The 17,686-nt window shown below is 35.6% G+C and overlaps 1 protein-coding gene across 1 annotated transcript in view; it reads left to right on the top strand.

Annotated features, from left to right (window-relative positions):
• LOC148411394 (uncharacterized) overlaps positions 1-17,686 on the top strand; it is a 59,669-nt gene that overhangs the window by 11,880 nt on the left and 30,103 nt on the right. Inside the window, exons 4-23 of the mRNA XM_088434937.1 lie at positions 3,680-3,724; positions 3,979-4,098; positions 5,755-5,793; positions 5,899-5,952; positions 6,022-6,075; positions 10,370-10,477; positions 10,583-10,636; positions 12,824-12,877; positions 13,089-13,133; positions 13,699-13,752; positions 14,262-14,306; positions 14,409-14,462; positions 14,829-14,873; positions 14,983-15,036; positions 15,242-15,286; positions 15,477-15,530; positions 15,972-16,016; positions 16,121-16,174; positions 16,302-16,409; positions 16,746-16,799. Of these exons, the coding sequence (XP_088291063.1) occupies positions 3,680-3,724; positions 3,979-4,098; positions 5,755-5,793; positions 5,899-5,952; positions 6,022-6,075; positions 10,370-10,477; positions 10,583-10,636; positions 12,824-12,877; positions 13,089-13,133; positions 13,699-13,752; positions 14,262-14,306; positions 14,409-14,462; positions 14,829-14,873; positions 14,983-15,036; positions 15,242-15,286; positions 15,477-15,530; positions 15,972-16,016; positions 16,121-16,174; positions 16,302-16,409; positions 16,746-16,799 (1,185 nt within the window). The remainder of the gene's footprint in view (positions 1-3,679; positions 3,725-3,978; positions 4,099-5,754; positions 5,794-5,898; positions 5,953-6,021; positions 6,076-10,369; positions 10,478-10,582; positions 10,637-12,823; positions 12,878-13,088; positions 13,134-13,698; positions 13,753-14,261; positions 14,307-14,408; positions 14,463-14,828; positions 14,874-14,982; positions 15,037-15,241; positions 15,287-15,476; positions 15,531-15,971; positions 16,017-16,120; positions 16,175-16,301; positions 16,410-16,745; positions 16,800-17,686) is intronic.

Genomic DNA, 17,686 nt, shown 5'->3' with positions numbered 1-17,686 from the left:
ACTGTATGAGTCGAGAGAAGCCATTGATGTAAATTACTTGATATGTGATTAAAAAACCCTACTTAAACTTGAGTCCGGACTTTAATAATATCTACTGTAATTTTCTTGAAATCTAGGATTGTCCCAATACTTTTTTGGTAGCAGAGTCGGAGACATTGGTTAAAATGAACTATTTTATTTACTTATTTATGAACTGACCATATTTATGGGTCTAGTATAAAATGAGCAAATACGTTAACTATAATCATGACATTTATTCAAATAGATTGTTAAGATTAAGCACAATACTGTACATACAGTGTAAACATTATTGCTTTGTGACATTTAAATTGATGGAAAATGAATAAAAACTAACTAAATCTTTTTCACCTGATCAGCTCAAAATGTATAAAACACTGTTTGTGTGTTATTGGACTTGTTTTTGTTTGTTTTGTTTTACTTCTTCAAGAGAGGTATGTTCTAACGATACCTCTACACATGTGGACTGTTATAGTAAATGTGCTTACATATCACTCATTGGCAATGTTTTAAAACAAGCCTTCATGGAGAGGATGTCGGGCTTGTATTTATGCTTTACAGCTGACAAGAACTGTTTTCTATTAACCACCATCTGAGCTTTATTAGTGGATCACACAACCATGTTGAAGCACAAGTCTTTTAAACTTCAATCCAAGCACTCGGATCAGTGTGTTTTTGAAGTCTCCAGAAGAATATATCATTGTGTAATTTCATATAGGCTTCTCCATATTGGGATATGAGTTGAGAAACAGTCGTTGTTGTTACTACATCTGAATAAAGCTGTCCAAGTAAAATTACCGTATTTCTCAGAGTACAAGTCGACCTCGCTTATCAGTCTACCCCTGACTTTAGTGGTTACATACATCATGGCTGTCCAATTATAACACATGGTGTGCGTTATTAAAATGATGACAGTACTACGCATTTCGTTGTTGTATTGTGTAAATAAGACAAGTGCGAGGCAATGTGCACATGCGCATAGACGCAAATGCTGAAACAAATTTCGCAACAACAAAATGATTTGAAGTTTCAATACTTTATTTTTTGACACAGATGAATATTAATTAGTCAAAAAGCCCTAAAAGTCCCAATCCCTATATGACATGAAAAATATCTCTTCTTCCATTTAACTCCTGGACATCCTCTCCTATTTCCTGGTCAATTGTTCAAACATCCTCGTTACTCTTCCACGAGCTGTCATCTTCGGAGCCATCAATTTGTTTGAAACGGAGGTCTTCAGAGATGATTTGCTGATCATCTTACTTGGAATTTTCTTTTCCCTAGTGACGACTGTTGTGAGATCAGAGCATGGAAGGTTGCCCTTTGTTGTTTCTGCCCCCACAGGCTGACATCCATGCCTCCTTGTTTAAGCACGTGTCTAAGGGCTGAAGGAGACAAATGAAGCCATATTTTCCTTTTCATAATACATCAAAGTCCACTGAAAAAAGGATCCACACAGCCTCATTCTTGAGAACAAAGAGGCAATTAGGCGACGCTTTACAAAAGTGCATTTTTTGCGATGTTCTGTGTATACGCTCTAAAACGGACGCATACTTTATCAAATTAGAGGTGTATATATATAATGATTTTAAACCTTGATAATGACTTGATATTACGTATTTCACCCCTGAATTAATGTATTTCAAACACAGATATGTGGAAAAAGTTGGTCTGTTTTGAGTTATGCGCTTATAAGTTGATCCCCCAATATGTGGGTTGAAAGCGAGGATGAAAAATTCAACTTGTACTCTGAGATTTATGTTAAAAGTACAATATTAATCAGCAGCGTTATTACTTGTCGAAATGTTAAGTTTTTGCCCTGCTAAGTTTCAAATACTGTATATTGAATGGTTTGCATGTGGGTGTGTGTATTAATCTCAGTCCAACATAAATCAGTCACTCATCAACTGAGCTTGTTATGTGACAAGGAGAATTTGGACCCTGAAGGTGACAAGACACAGAAGTGGACATGTATAAAGTATTTATATATATGTAAATCCTACCAATTAGACCTGGAAAACTAGACTCGGAGAACTACACTCCAGTAACCTTGGATAGAAAGAATATTCTTGCTTTTGAGACAACAAAAGAAAATGCCATGAAACAAGTCCTTAACAATATGGAACTCATAACTTCTATAAAAGTTTAATAGAAAAAAAAAAAAAAACACCTACCACATGAAAACATTGTTAATGAACCTAGATTTATGCCACTGATAACATTATCAGAACAACTTTAACAAATGTATCCCCAACAAAGTACCATAATATAGGTTCAATGTTCACATTTTATTATTTGCAAAGACACCAAGACTGTCCAAGCAGTTAACACAATTTCTTCTGTCATCGTCAACAACGTTTTATTTCATCATTTGATGAGTACTCTGGTACTAGATAATTATGAGGGGATTTGGAAGATGTCTTCTGATTTGATAAGGGGTTAATTCCCACTGATTTTTCATGTAAACTTGTCAATGTGTTAAACTTTTTTATGTAATCACTGTCGACAATGTATTTCATGGCAGTAAGATAGAAGTCATTTCTACATTTAATGAACAGTAAAACCCACTTTTGTGTTTAAGTATGCGTATGTTACTGCCTACTATTTTCACAAATAGAAATTATTTCATTTACTGTGTGTTTGTTAATAAAGTTGTATAATTAAGTCGTATGCGCTAAGTGTCTTTGAGACTTAGCGCATGAGCCGTTGAGATATTTTTACTTTTTTGCTCATTGTTGTGAGCACCCAGCTAAGGTGAATTTGTGCAGTTTCTGTCAAAAGGACAGAATGACGAATTGAGGGGAAAAACTGAGCAACATTGAAGTCATTGCAGACATGTGAATAGCATGGAAATGAGCTGGAAAAGATACAGTACTATGAAGTAAGATCACTTTCAACTCCATAGAGTATTTATGAATTTTATCAGTTGTCCAGTTGTGTATTAACTTGACCTGGACAACGAAACTGATGGTCCCATTTTCACTAATAGAGCAATCAATTCTACTAAATTACCTTGATATGAAACGGGAATGGCAAGAGAATGACAAGTGTGCAAAGCATTAATGAGAGCAAAGGGTACTTTGCAGAAACTAAAAAAGAAAACATTTTTTCAGTTATTTCCTGTTTTATGCACATAACTCCACATTGGTTCAGTGATGGTTTTGATACCTTCAGTGAGAATCTACCATGGAAAAAAATCATGAAAAACAAGAAAAGGTATTTATGTCCAAACCTTTAGCCTGTACTGTATGTTTTGTAATAACAACTTTTAATGGTGCTTTTTTAAGCATACCAAAATATTTTAAATAACCTCATGATATACAGTAATCAGCAAAATATTTAGACCTCCCTACAATTCAAGGTACATGCCATAAGGTGCTATTGTTTAAAAATGATTATACAGTAAAAATGATCATTACTAATACTTATTATTCATGTTCAAAATGGTAACATGATGATAGCTCACCAAAATTGAAAGAATCTGCATTAAAACACTAGGTGCTTAGTATCTTATAAAGTGTGTGGGTGTGTGCGTGCGCTTGTGTGTGTCAGGTTAGAGTTTCCAGTCTATCACAAATTAGAAAAATCCCACTATTTTTTAGGTTGTATTTCAAATCTCTTGTGGTGTCTTGAGTATTTGTGATGTAATTTTATCCTTTAGGGTTGTGCTGGAGATCCTGGGTTGCCGGGATTTAAAGGTGACAAGGTGAGAAAAACTCGTCATTGACATAATTAGCTATTACGTGTTAATACATTAAAACCACTTGATGCGCATGAATGAACATTTTGATTGCAGAGTCAAATAAAACACATGCAGGTGTTTAATTTTATACCTATACAGTATCTGCTAATATTGTCAGCTATGATGCCCGCATTTATCATTTTAACTCATCATACAATCCTGCACAATGAATTTACGATGATAGATATACACTTGAAAATAAATTGTGATTCATAAAGGGTAAGCTTGGCCACGAAGGGAGTCCAGGAAATAGAGGAGACCGTGGACCTCCCGGACCACCAGGGTTACCAACCCTGTACCTGTGGAGGAACACTGCTGAGGAATGGGCTGCCTTCCAGGTATCATATACACATGGCTGACTAAAATAACATTGTGAATGTGCGTTTTGGCTAACACGAGGTACAGAGAAAAAAAGTGATTTGTTCTCATTTGATCAGACAACACAATCTCGTTCATTGTCAACCAAGAGTTTGGGATTTATCTTTATCAAAACTGAAGAGGTACCCAACCCATGGCCAATTCCTGTCATTTCTATTGAAGCGACACTTGGAGGACACGTTCCATTAACGCTCACATTGTGTTGATCCTGCTTTTTAGGAGTCCAACTGATTTTTGCCATTATTTGTTATCCCAGACAACACTTTTTTTTTCAGCTCGATTACTGGTTGGAATTGGTTCTGTTCTAGGTCAGTGGTTCTTAAAGTGGAGTCTGCAGACTCCTGAGGGTCCTTGGCCTGACTGCAGGGGGTCCGTGAAATGATTTAGGTTTTAATTTCATGTTACTTTAAATTAAATTGTGGAAGTATTCATTAATATTCAATAAAGCAATAAATTTAACCAATTTTATTCATTCAAAGTAACGTTTTTTTTTTTTTTTTTAAGAGACTAGACATTCAATCCCAGCTACTGAAGTATCAATTTAATACTTCAGTATCTGGAAAGTAATGCCTTTTAAGTATCGATTGTCTGGACTCTTCAAAAAAATCAACAACATAAAAATACATCCCTGGCGTTAAATATTTTTAAAAATGTAACAATTTGGAAATTTGCCAAAATGCATTTTGTGTCTACTATTGCTTGCTAACGAGGCAAAAAAAGCCCAAAAAGCTAAAGCATTTTATTTTATAATGCTGTTTTTGACTAAATAATTAAAAAATTGACCCGGTTTGTTATAAGGAGTCATGCAGTTTGCAATTTTATTTTTTAAACTTCAGTATAGCTGAAAAGCAACAAATACACTGTTGGTGAACAAAAACGTATTAATTTTTTAAATTTAATAACGATTATAAATTTTAAGTTATTTTGTTTTGTTTTGTTTGTGCAATTTTTTGCAATGGAGGTCCTTGTACAATTTGGTTTCTAAAAGGGATCCCTGAACCCAAAAAGGTTGAGAACCCCTGTTCTAGGTCACAGTCACAGAGCGTATGTTTCAAATGTACTCTGTTTTGACCACATACAACTGATTTTATTATTTTAAATGTTGTCAGAGCTTTTTGGGGAGATGTTGGATAATCAAGACAAAGCAGACTTTGGGTGGAAGTAAGGAAAAGAGCCCCAAATCGTCCAGATGTGTGTATCTCGCTTAAGTTCCTTGAACTAGACTGCAAATAAAGACCAAATATGCAGACAAGTGCGTGCGAGAAGAACATCTGTGCTCATCAGCTTATTTTTTTGAACAATGACTTCACCCTCATGATGGCGAATGCACCCCCAGCATGTCATCATGATGGCGAGCCCCTTTATTAGAAGATCAGATAAATGAATCTGTTAGTGGTTTGTGGCTTGTTATTAAACATACTTTGAACTTAACTGCAGCCACCCCCAAGAGGCCTTTCAATGACAAAGTAAGGAAATGAACTACAGAAATGTTACAGTAATAGAGAACAGTAAATAAAGGATGTTGAATGCTATGTCATTTTACCATTTAGTAAAGCTTTTTTTCTATCTGCTTATTTTATCTTCATTTTGTGAATCTTCTGTGTGATTACTTGTAGCAAAGTAATTTCTACCAGTTACTGCATGCTGGTTGGCCTGTAAGTATGCCGTGATGATTATTTAACACCTTAAAAGTCAAAATACTTTTGTAATACATATTTTTTTATCCTTATTAAACATGATCTTTTACTGTGAGCTTTCAGACTATAGACGGCCCTGCTGGACCACCTGGAGAAATGGGCAAGACTGGCATGCAGGTTCGAAATTAGTACTGTTTGTGATCAAAACTCATTCTTGAATGGTTATCGTGATTTTTTTTCTTTTAGGGTCCCCCTGGCGAACCTGGGGAACGTGGGCAACCAGGAACACCAGGAGAAATGGTAAGAACCAAATCCAAAAATAATCTACTGTTTTGTGTTACAAATGCATATTTATCACATGGAAGCCAATATGACTCAGGGAATAGACTTATATATCAGATGACTGGCACAAACATTTGGTCCACCAATCTGCAAAACAGTAGTTGGATTATAAGAATGCAATTTAACCCTTTCAGCACCATGGACAAGAATTTTTGTCATGTAAAATACAACACTCGTGGCCAGCCTATCTATCTATCTATCTATCTATCTATCTATCTATCTTTCTAGCTAGCTAGCTAGCTAGATATTTAGATAGATACTGTATGTAGATATATATGTATAGAAACTGTTTTGCCATCAAAAACACATTTTCATAGTTTTTGTTCATGATTTCAACGAAGGGAAGGACTGTTTAGATGTTTAAGATGTCACTTAACTAAAAAAATATTAGTTTCAAGGTCACTGTTGTTCAGAAAAAACATATTTTCACAAAAAAAAAAAGTCCTTTGGTCCAAAACAGCTTAGCGTCACACAAATGACCTATTTCCAAACAGTGATTACAATACAGAATACATTAGATTCTTACTTGCTTTTATTGGGTAAAGAATGGAATCCAGTCTATCATATGGTACTCCCAATGTGTAGATTGACAACGTACACAATATTTTCTCGAGATTGAAATCTGCATCAAAATGCTCCAAATCCACTGGCACTCCAGCGGTTGCCTTGTCAGATAAAACATGGCACTGAAAAAGTTAACAGAACATTCATGTAAACTGCCAGACGGAAACAGGAAGCATTGACGCTGAAAGTTTAGATGCAATTTAATCTTACGGCACTGTACAACACAGTTAAAAGTAATACAAAACAAGCTTTCTCTCAAAGTTTTTGTGGTTTAATGGAAACAAGCTTGCGCTTTGTATACAGTATTGAAAAGATCTCAGTCTGATTGCCAGACAGTGCATTGGATCAAAACATTGGAGTTTGAGATCATTACAAAAACTTCATTGTAAATGAAGCGTGCTCCAGGTGGCAGACTTCCATATTTAGACTTGTAGTCCAGACCTGCATGAGAAAGGAAGTGTAAATAATTTCAAGGGCCTTTCTGGAACCCATGGGGACCTGGCTCCAGTTGTATCACTGATATGAAGGAAAATATTCGAATTCTTGGCGCCGCTGATTAGCCATTAGCTAGCAAAAAAAGGCTAGTGAGGAGGCCTTTGCAAGAGGTTTCTGACAGCAACATGATACAGAGTCCAAGCAATGTGTTGTCATTGATACGATCTAATTTCAGTCGTCTCTCAACACTCTCTTTAGATTGGAGCCCTGGTTTCAAATGCTTTTCCTTTTGCAGCATTAGGAGTAAGTTAGGTCACTTGCAGTAATTGCTACTTTGCATTAACTATACTAAAAACAGGATGTCATTCTATACTGAAGAAGTCAAATGGGCTGGTTACAAAAACATATTTTGGAGCCTTAGCGAAACAGTCAAACATTGCTGGTCTACATAAATGATGCTATCACCTAGCTGCATCATAAATAATCAAAGCAATCCCTGGTACTCTATGAGCATACAAAGTGATCATGCTTTATGTTGACCTAATGTTGAGAACTTCTGGTTCACATGGGAGAGTTTCAAGATTAGAATCTCAGGTGTGCCACTCGCATGGAATATGCATATTTGCTACAGGCAAACTGAAGACCTAAAACTGGCTATATGTGTGAAGGTGAGTGTGAGTGCATTTAGGGCTGGGAATTAAAGTGAACAAACTCAGGTCAGTCAACTTTATAAGTAGGAAGATTAAATACAGTACCATGTGCACTAATGCTAATCAGGATTGCTAACTGTTTAGCATAGGCAAATTTTTGTTGCCTAAAAAATAAAATTCAAACGTATAGGAAGTGGTTCCTAAAATGGGCTTGACAGAGGTCAAGCCACACAGAGTGTGTGTATTTATGTGTGTACAGTGGTACCTCTACTTGTTACCAAAAATTCATCTTACAAAACACCTCAGCGGAAAAATACTGTCTCTAGTAACAAGATACAATTAAAAATACGAAAGGCAACATTGTTGGTATATGAGACACCAGCGCTCGCGCAAAAATGACTGTAATGTAATACGTTAATACAACCTGTGATGTCTCCTGTATTTGTTACAGTTTGGGATGCATTTTTATAATTCATTAATATGCCAGCTTGCCCGAACGAGACAATAGTTTTTGCATTGATGTTTACTGTGGTCTTCCACTTTTCATCTTTACTCGTTTCATCCACATTTCCCACCAACAATTTAAACCGTAGAACTAACAAACATAAAATTTACATTACCTATGGCTATTATTATACATGTTCACATAAAAACACATCTGTAACATACCACTTTGGGCTGTTGTGTCTGACGTTAGCGTTGTTAGCACGTCATTAGCAATTTAGCATTGACATCACACAAGAAGCACTTTGCATGACCACAAACTAAATTTAAGTTAACTTACATGCTCGAAATAAACCAAAAAAGAAATATTATTGCTCCTGTGGACTTGTAAATGATTACTGGACAGCTGGAAATGTGAAATAAAAATGTACAAGTTCAATGTCTTAAAAGGATGTCACTCTGCACTCATCAATAACACACCAGCACCATCTCAAGGCATACAAGTGAACTCCACTCATATTGTCAACTGCTACAATTAATATGTTAATTTATAGGGATTTTTATTATTCTTAACCTGATATATTTTTATTATTATGCACTAATGTAATTCTAATCTATATTTGTTGTTGTAGTTGTTTTTGATGCATTTTTATGATTTTATAATATTTATTTAATGGGTTAAGGAGCGTTTTGGGGGGCTTGGAATGGATTAGGCTATTTACATGTAAAAAGTGGCTCTAATTATAGAAGATTCACGTTGAGAAATTAATTCTGGAATACTGCAATAAACGAGGGTTCACTGTAGCATGAAGACTTTTCACGTTTAAAAAAAAAATTATATATATATATATATATATATATATATATATATATATATAATACATATATATATATATATATACAGTATATACAGTATATATATATATATATATATATATACTGTATATATATATATATATATATATATACATACACAGTATATACAGTATATATATATATATATATATATATATATATATATATATATATATATATATATATATATATTTTTTTTTTTTTTTTTTTTTTTTTTATGTGAAAAGTGGGGGGGGCTACTTCGCATATTTTCAGCTATCGCGGAAAGTATCTACTGTACATTTAATCAACTCAACATTCAATTTAAGTAGATTATTATTCAATTAATTCAATCCCAGACAAGACCATACATTCAATCCCAGGTATTTATGATACTGAGGTATTGATTATTTTAGGTATTCACGTAATTTATTTCTTAGTACTTACCTAAATTGATTACTTTTGTACATGATACATTACATGCCAAACCTTTTTTTTAATCCTCTTTTGACTAATCACTTGTCTACAGGATTACATTTGATCGTGACAGCTCAAAATTATTGCATTTGCCCTGCAACTGATTATCTCGGTTGGGACTCGCCTGGGTTTGATTCCAGTTCAAGAGCGACACTAATGAAAACAAGGATGGAAGGATGGGTTCATCTATTCATTTATTTATTCATAGCATTTGACAACAATCCACTAGAATGTGGAGTAATGTAAAAAAAATCTAAACATTAAATTGAATTCAATACAGTGTAGTGCAAACTGTGCTGTACTAAATATAATGGAGAACAGCACCATCTACTGGATCTCACCCTACGGCAATGTATGTATGCATACAGAATTACAGTATAACTACAGTACGGAATGTATTTCCATCCATTCATCATGCTGCCCTCTGCCGAAAGACATGCTATCAATCATTTGCCGCAGTGTGTAATATAATGTAGTGTGTCTCGGTAAGTGTTTTTTTTTTTCTCTCCAGTCTCTCCATATCACGTCTTGTTCTCCACCTGTCTTCTAACTGATTTATTACCACACACAATCTTCATGTCAAGATGTTGCGATCCAAGAGTTGCCTTGTCTGTGTGATAAACGATTACACTGAATCTCAGAAGCCTTTTGACCTCACATACAGTGCTAACATATCATTTACAGCTGAGTCTTACGTTCCTGACTCTTAGCAGGGGTTATAAACAAATATCTCCCTTCATCGCTAGTTCGTTGAAGATTTTTGTTTCTGCATGCTTTCCATGAGTTGAATGGTACAATTGTCTGAAGTAGCATATAATGCACTTGTAATCATTTATGTTGTTTGATAGGGTGAGCAGGGCCCCAGGGGTCCTCCCGGAAGGGCAGGGCCCCCAGGTAGAGATGGAGAAAATGGAGAAGATGGACAGCAAGGGTCACAGGGTGTTGCTGGATCGCAGGTAGGTTCTTTGCTTCAGTACAAAAGTTATATAATTGCACACAGTATGCATAACATGCAATGTGTGCTCATTAAAAGCTGAATTGAATTCTTCAATTGACTTCAGGGTCCATGGGGCTATCGTGGTGAGCGAGGTTCCAAAGGGGAAAAAGGTGAAGAGGTGAGGGTAAAAGTGAGCAGTCACAGCTGCTTTTGTCATTATCCAGTTTGTTTGTAATAAATTCAGTTTTGTATGATTTAGAACTTAAATGTTCTATTTGGTTCACGTTGTACCTTAAGTTTAATTCCTATGTTAATTTATTTATTTTTCATGTTGACATGATAAGGTTCACATATCATATTCAGAGCTGTGTCGTGCCTAACGAGTATTTTAATTGGAGATTGTCGATTAATTATTTTACTTGACCTAGGTATCGATACAATTTAATGGTTTACAAAGTATTTCTCACTTTAATTCCTCGGTTAATTGATTAGTTATGATCAATCATTGCACCCTGAGTCTTATACTCTGCGCGGCCAGGCCTGGACCTCTCGTGTACATTTTATGTAATGTACCCAATGAATGCTCCAAATGGTGGTGATGGCAGTTCCAAGATTGGCCAAAAATATTTGGCTAAGTAACTCATACTTGATTATTCTTTACTTTTTTATTTGGATGTACTGTGACCATTTACAGATGTTTAATACAAGTAACACTGGTGTCATTATTTATCACGCGTATATCTATACCATAACAGTGTTGGGCAAGTTACCTCAAAACAGTATTATTTATTACTTTATTACTGTCATTTCAAAGTAATTACTCTCATTACAACAATACTGTATTTGAAATGTAAGGCATTACACTACTATTGCATTACTTAGTTAGTCTCACCAACATACCTGGAAATATAGATTTGGCATTCTAAATGTAGCTCATTATCAATTTAGTGGAATGACTTTATAGTAGACTTACATGTTCAAAATAAATATTATTACTCCCTTGGACTTGTAAATGATCCCAAGATTGCTGGAAATGTAAAATAAAAACGTACAATTAAACGACCTAAACAAAGTTCTCTGCATACAAGCAATACAGCAGCACCATCTCAAGCCAACTAAATGAACTGCATTCATGTTAACAACTGCTTCAATTAATATTATAAACTTGGTAGGGTTTCTCAGGCTACATATTATAATGCATTGGAGCGCATGTTACTGTCATTTGAACTGAGTAAAATATTTCTAATTTTTCGTGTATAATGTCATTCACTACCACGTTACAGCAAAAAGTAATGCATTACAGTAATTACATTACTTTAGTAAGGCAGCCAACCATAGCCTTGTATCATGACACATATATCATGAAATGAAATGTCATTTATGTTGTGGACCTGTCATTCAGTCGAAAGCAAATCTTCATTTTTACAAGCATAGATTATGCAAGGCAAGGACTTTGTGCAAGGATCTGAGGTGGCTGTCACTACTTAATACACAGTCTAGTCACAGTTTATAGTTTTTTTTTTATTTAGTTGTTTTTTTTTGTTGTCATTTTGGGGTTTTTTTTCAAATAGTGCTCGAATGGCATGACACGCTATTCGACGCCATCCGGGGTCACTCACCAGGCGGGAACGCCTTTTCACCACATGCGCACACTTGATCAATGAAAAAGGCAATTGACACTGTAAAAGAACCAAGGGTCTTCGATTTGTGGTTTAGGTTGGTGTCACCAAAATTCACGTTGAAAACACTATACAGTAGTTTGTTTAAAAATAATTTTTAAAAAAAGCACAAACATAATGCAACACCAATGTACTATAAAATGTGTCAAATATTATATTTATTTAACTACTGGTAATACAAAAATGACAAAGATGTTCTGACACCTTCGCTGATTAAATGCATTGCACCATGCAATGCAATCTGAGAGCTGAAAAGTGGACATTTTTTTCCCTTACCACGCATATATTTACAGTTACCCCTGCTATTCAGGGGAATAGGCACCAGCCTGGCTCACAAATGTACTGAAAATCTATATACAATTGATTCCCATTGAAATGCATCGTTATATTTTATTTTTGTTCGTCATAGATAGTTTTACTAATCCGACGATTAATCTGTGTTTGTGTCTTCCAAAAATCAGCATCAATCTGAAAGAAAAATAAACATATTAGTCGGGCCCTAAAATTATGACAGTTTATGTCCCATGACGGTTCTACTGCCAAAGATTTCCACAATTGTTTAAACATGTTTACAATATTGGAACTGCATGTATTTGAGTGTAGTATTAAATGCTGAACTATGTATAAATACCTCTTTTGTTACTAACTAGCACACTTTCATCTACAATTTTTTTCTTTTCCTATAGGGCCTCATTGGTCGAAAAGGTCCAAGGGGGAAAAATGGGGAAAATGGCGAAAAGGTACAGCTCTTAATGGATGCATGAATCTCCAGTCCTGTGATTACACTTTTATGTGTTTTTTTTTTTTTTTTTTTTTAATGCATATGCAAATCTAGGAAGAGCTGTGGTCGGTAGCATCATTAAAATTTAACTTCATGTGAATGCAGTTACACATATGTATTTTTTAGAAGAAATATATTTAACTAATGACGTTGGACTGTGTTGATTTTAGGGTTCAGCTGGTTTACCAGGGCCACCTGGTCCTGTTGGGCATAGGGTAAGTGCCCTTCACTTTTATAGTATACTACAACATCTATCAATATCAACTAGCACATTCTAGGTGCTGTTTTACAAATACAAATACATCTAGAACATCTGTTTGAAACGCCTTCTTGTGCCACTAAGTCCTTTAGATTGTGGGCTGCAGTCTTGTTTTCACCGCAATGAATTTCAATGCAATGCAAATGCAGAAAAAAAAACCATTTTGTGTAATGCAACAGTTTTTTTTCCTTGTATGAGGAAGTAAGAAAGAGGGAAAAGAGTCAATGCATATTTTTTTTTTTTTTTTTTCACACCGGGAGATTTTTTTTGCACATGCAGGATTCATTGTAGGAGTTCTACTGTATTTGTATTTACAGTTCTGAGGATTGTGTGCTGGTGTTTTGGGTTTTTTTTTTTTTGCATTCCCTTACGTTTACATTCCAGTTGTTGCAGAATTTTTTGCTCACAAAATCAATATGAAGACTCAAGCCTTTTTTGTTCATCATCACTTCAAATATGGTGTTTTCTGTCCATGACTTGCAATATTAAACAGTTTATACAGTATGGTATATATTTTGCAGGGGCCTCCTGGGATCCGAGGTGAATATGGTCCAGAGGGCCCACGAGGATCCGAAGTGAGTGAGTTGTCCTTTAAGGGTTCATTTTAATAAAAATCTAGCTTCTGTATGTTCAAAAGTCATAGTCAAACTTATTTATCATCCCAATGGGACCAATATCAAGTGCTTAAAATTCCACAAAAGGCACTGAATTAGGCATTTCAAATAGGTTAGCCTTTCCTTAACCCATTGAACCCTGCTTCTTTTTTTTCTTAATGGTCAAATACAGTATAAAAAGAGTTAATAACATCTGTGCTAAGCACTGCATTTCGAGCCAAATCGCAATGCAATGAAGTTGCTCTTAACTAAGAATCTTCATTAAGCTTTGAGTTATATTTGTCATCCATTTTTTTTAGTGGTTACACACCATTCTAATTGCGTAACATTAGTATCGTAATCAGGTGCTGTCCATGATACAAACTTTGATCAATGTAAAATACAATAGTTTTTTTTTTTTCTAAAGTAATGGGAGCAGTGATATGTCTGTAATGGTCGACTACTTAATAATTACAACTGCTTGTGTCCAGGGGGAGCATGGATTGGACGGGCCTCCAGGTTTTCCGGGTCTGACGGTAAATTTAAGACAGTTAAAAAAAAAAAAAAAAGATTACCCATACATTACAGAATCAGTGTTTCATACATTACATATGGTTTTGTGTGCTTACCATTGACAGGGTGCACCAGGCATTACAGGACAAGTTGGTGCGCAAGGAGTTAATGGCTCAAGGGTAAAATGGAATCACACATGGTATTTAGGGAAACGTCTACTCAGTTGTGCAAATTAAAAGATTTTTTATAGTTTTTGCAATATGCGCCATCAAGCTTGACATCACTTGAGATGTCACTATCTTTTTGTTTGACTAAAGCTCTACAAGATCAAGATTAACTGCTCTATTTATTTTTTTTTTAATAATATTAAGTGGGACGTAATATTTATCATAATAGCAAGACCTATTTAGAGTTAGCATGTTACATGTACACAACAGTCACACTGATTAGTGGTCATTGTTTATATTTTTAAATAAGATTAGTTATTTTGATATTAAGATGCTGGTCAATTGTTTTGTATGTTTTGTTTATTTTCACCCTTTTAGGGGGATATTGGCCCTGCTGGCAATGTTGGCCAGAAAGGCCCACAGGTATAAATTTTCTTGGTTATATTTTCACGAGAGTGTTTGAGCTTCTATTCATTGTTGTTTAATTACATGTGTTTGCTGCGTTTCATGTCCTTATTTTTCCTTTGATTAGGGCCCCCCAGGCTTAGAGGGACAGATGGGGCCTCCAGGACCCAGAGGGCCCCAAGTAAGTAACATTAAAGAAACAGTGTGTAATAGTGCTGATATAGTGCTGACAATGACTATACATCGTGTTTAGAAAAAAGGATAAGCACACAAGCATGGCATCCATAATCATGTAGAGTAATCATTTAATTTGTCCTATAACTACAATGGCATAGTGTGATATGTGTCCTGAATGTATTTATAGCCTGTCTCACATATGCTCACAGGGAACTCCAGGAAAGAGTGGTGGAGCAGGGCCAAAAGGAGATCCTGTGAGTTCATTTACAGTTCTCCTTCCAGAGTCATCAATAGGTTATATTTGTATCAACTTTGTATGAACTTAAAAAGAGACACAAATCTGACCTTCTCATAACACACTACATTGATATAAATATTACCATAAATAGTATGGTGGTACCTTTTGTGTTATTTATCATTGTTTGCTTTTTGTCTTCACACTAGGGGCTTGTGGGTACTGTGGGTATGCGGGGTGAACCCGGATTTGAAGGTCCACCGGTGAGTCGTTGTCAGATATTCCCCAGGGCATTGTTTTAGTACATAAGCGTACAGTTTTGTATGTAAGGTAACTAAACAAGGAGAATGTAGTTCTGCCTCTGTAAAATAGAAACAACTTCCTAAACCAAATTTTAAGTCAGTTTATCGCGTTACAGGTTTTCTGTGTGTCCTCGTGGTCCTACTTCCTTTTTTTTCATTTAAAGCGTGTCATTTGAAGGGTTGAATCAAATGGTTCTGCTGCTACTGTTTTAGTTTAAACTGTGATAAGACCAACAGCGTTATCTAGTGGCTGACTTTATACTTATACCGTACTTTATATTTGAACACTGAGCTCAGAAGTCTTCTTTCTTTCTTTCTTTCAGCTTTTACGTGGTTTTCAAATCCAGTCTTTTGCTGATTTAATCACATATTAAAGGATTACCCTCCTGATCTTTTGTACAGGGTGCACCAGGAGAGACCGGTCCAGCAGGTTTCCCTGGAGATACGGTACGTGCTGATAAGTAAAACAATTACTGAAAGTAATTTCCACTTTATTCCGCTCCATATAAATGCTAATGAATAATGATATTGAAAGTTGGTTTTATGTACAGGGTATCCGAGGACCAGATGGCGACAAGGGAATTCCAGGTCCTAAAGGAGATAAAGTAGGGAACAGCTTGACTTCTTTCTAAGTATAATGGAAATTTAAAAGATTGCCCTAATTGTCATACCTTCAAATATTCAGCAGCAAGAGAGTGTCTTAAAAAGTGTAGTTTTTGTTGTTTTTCTTAGGGTTTTCAAGGGGCAAGTGGTATAAGAGGTCCTCAGGGAGAAAGGGGCCCTGCTGGGTTTCCAGGTTATTTCGGAGCCAAGGGTCAACCGGGTCCCAAAGGCATTGAGGTATAATGTACAACATTTTTGCACTGGTGTATTGTCAGTGTTCTAAACAATTTTTCAATTTTATACTATTTATACTAGCACAGAATAGAGATTATTCCTCCAGAATAAATATATATTTCAGTTTGCTTAATCAATAGCAATGTACTACATTATTCAAAATTGTAATCCACTTGTTTTATATTTTATTGGTCCTTTTTGTTGGCTAGACATTCTTACTGAAAGGGATACAGTATGACCTGCTTTCACTGTTATAGCAAGACTGCCACTAGCCTTTTAAAGCACTATGATAACATGATTCTTTGTGGTGTCTTGACCGACTTATCTTACCTCATTCAGGGCGGCAACGGTGAAACGGGACGTCCGGGAAAACAGGGCAGTAGTGGATTGAAGGTCAGTGGGCACTTTTATCCCTTGGCATCAGAATGAACTATCTTATTTATTGAACTTTACTTCATACAACAAATTCTCTGCATGTGGCATTGCTGGCCAACCTTTAGCAAAAGAATGTTAAAGAGAAAGTCAACCTTTTCTTGACTATAATATGCTCTATGTACATTCATTAATCTAAGCACCGCACACTAGTATTAGTATTGTGAATGTGGAATATGAAGTAAGCAGCACACTCTACCTATTTTTATTCATCTCTGGAGGTAGTCATTTTGTCAATTGGAGTCATGACAGTTGCTCCGGGCTCAGGCTATAACCAATCACTGGCTCACATGTTTTCATGTTTGCTCATGTGACATTCACAAAATGAACTGTGATTGGTCGTTATTGAGCCCTGAGCAACCATTAAGTCCTTTTCATTAATAGCAAGCAGCAAAATGGCACCCCCCTGAGCTGGAATAATACTGTGTTAAGTAGTCGTAGTGACACACTACCTATTATTGTAAGGGAAAAAAAAGGCTTGATTTCCCTGTTAAATGGACAATGTGTAATATCAAGACCGTTATTCATTTTAAAAACCCACAAAAAATGTCAATAAGGTGTAAATCATAGGTCTCAAACTCCAGTCCTCGAGGGCCGCAAATCTGCATGTTATCGATACTGCTCTCTTAACACACCTGATTCAAATTATTAGGATCATTTTCAAGCTCCTGCAGCGCTTGCTGATGAGCTAATAATTTGATTCAGGTGAGTTAATGACAGAAGCATCAAAAACATGCAGGATTGCGGCCCTCGAGGACTGGAGTTTGTGACCTATGGTGTAGATAAATGTCTTTAATCAAATCAACTCAGCGACATAATCGTTATTTATATTACACGGGGAGCGCCGC

This window comes from Hippichthys cyanospilos, chromosome 15 (assembly GCF_059441005.1).
Source record: "Hippichthys cyanospilos isolate Australia breed blue-spotted pipefish chromosome 15, RoL_Hcya_1.0, whole genome shotgun sequence".
Lineage (NCBI taxonomy): Eukaryota > Metazoa > Chordata > Actinopteri > Syngnathiformes > Syngnathidae > Hippichthys > Hippichthys cyanospilos.
The sequence above is the reverse complement of the archived record's forward strand: the minus strand, read 5'-3'. Positions and strand labels throughout refer to the sequence as shown.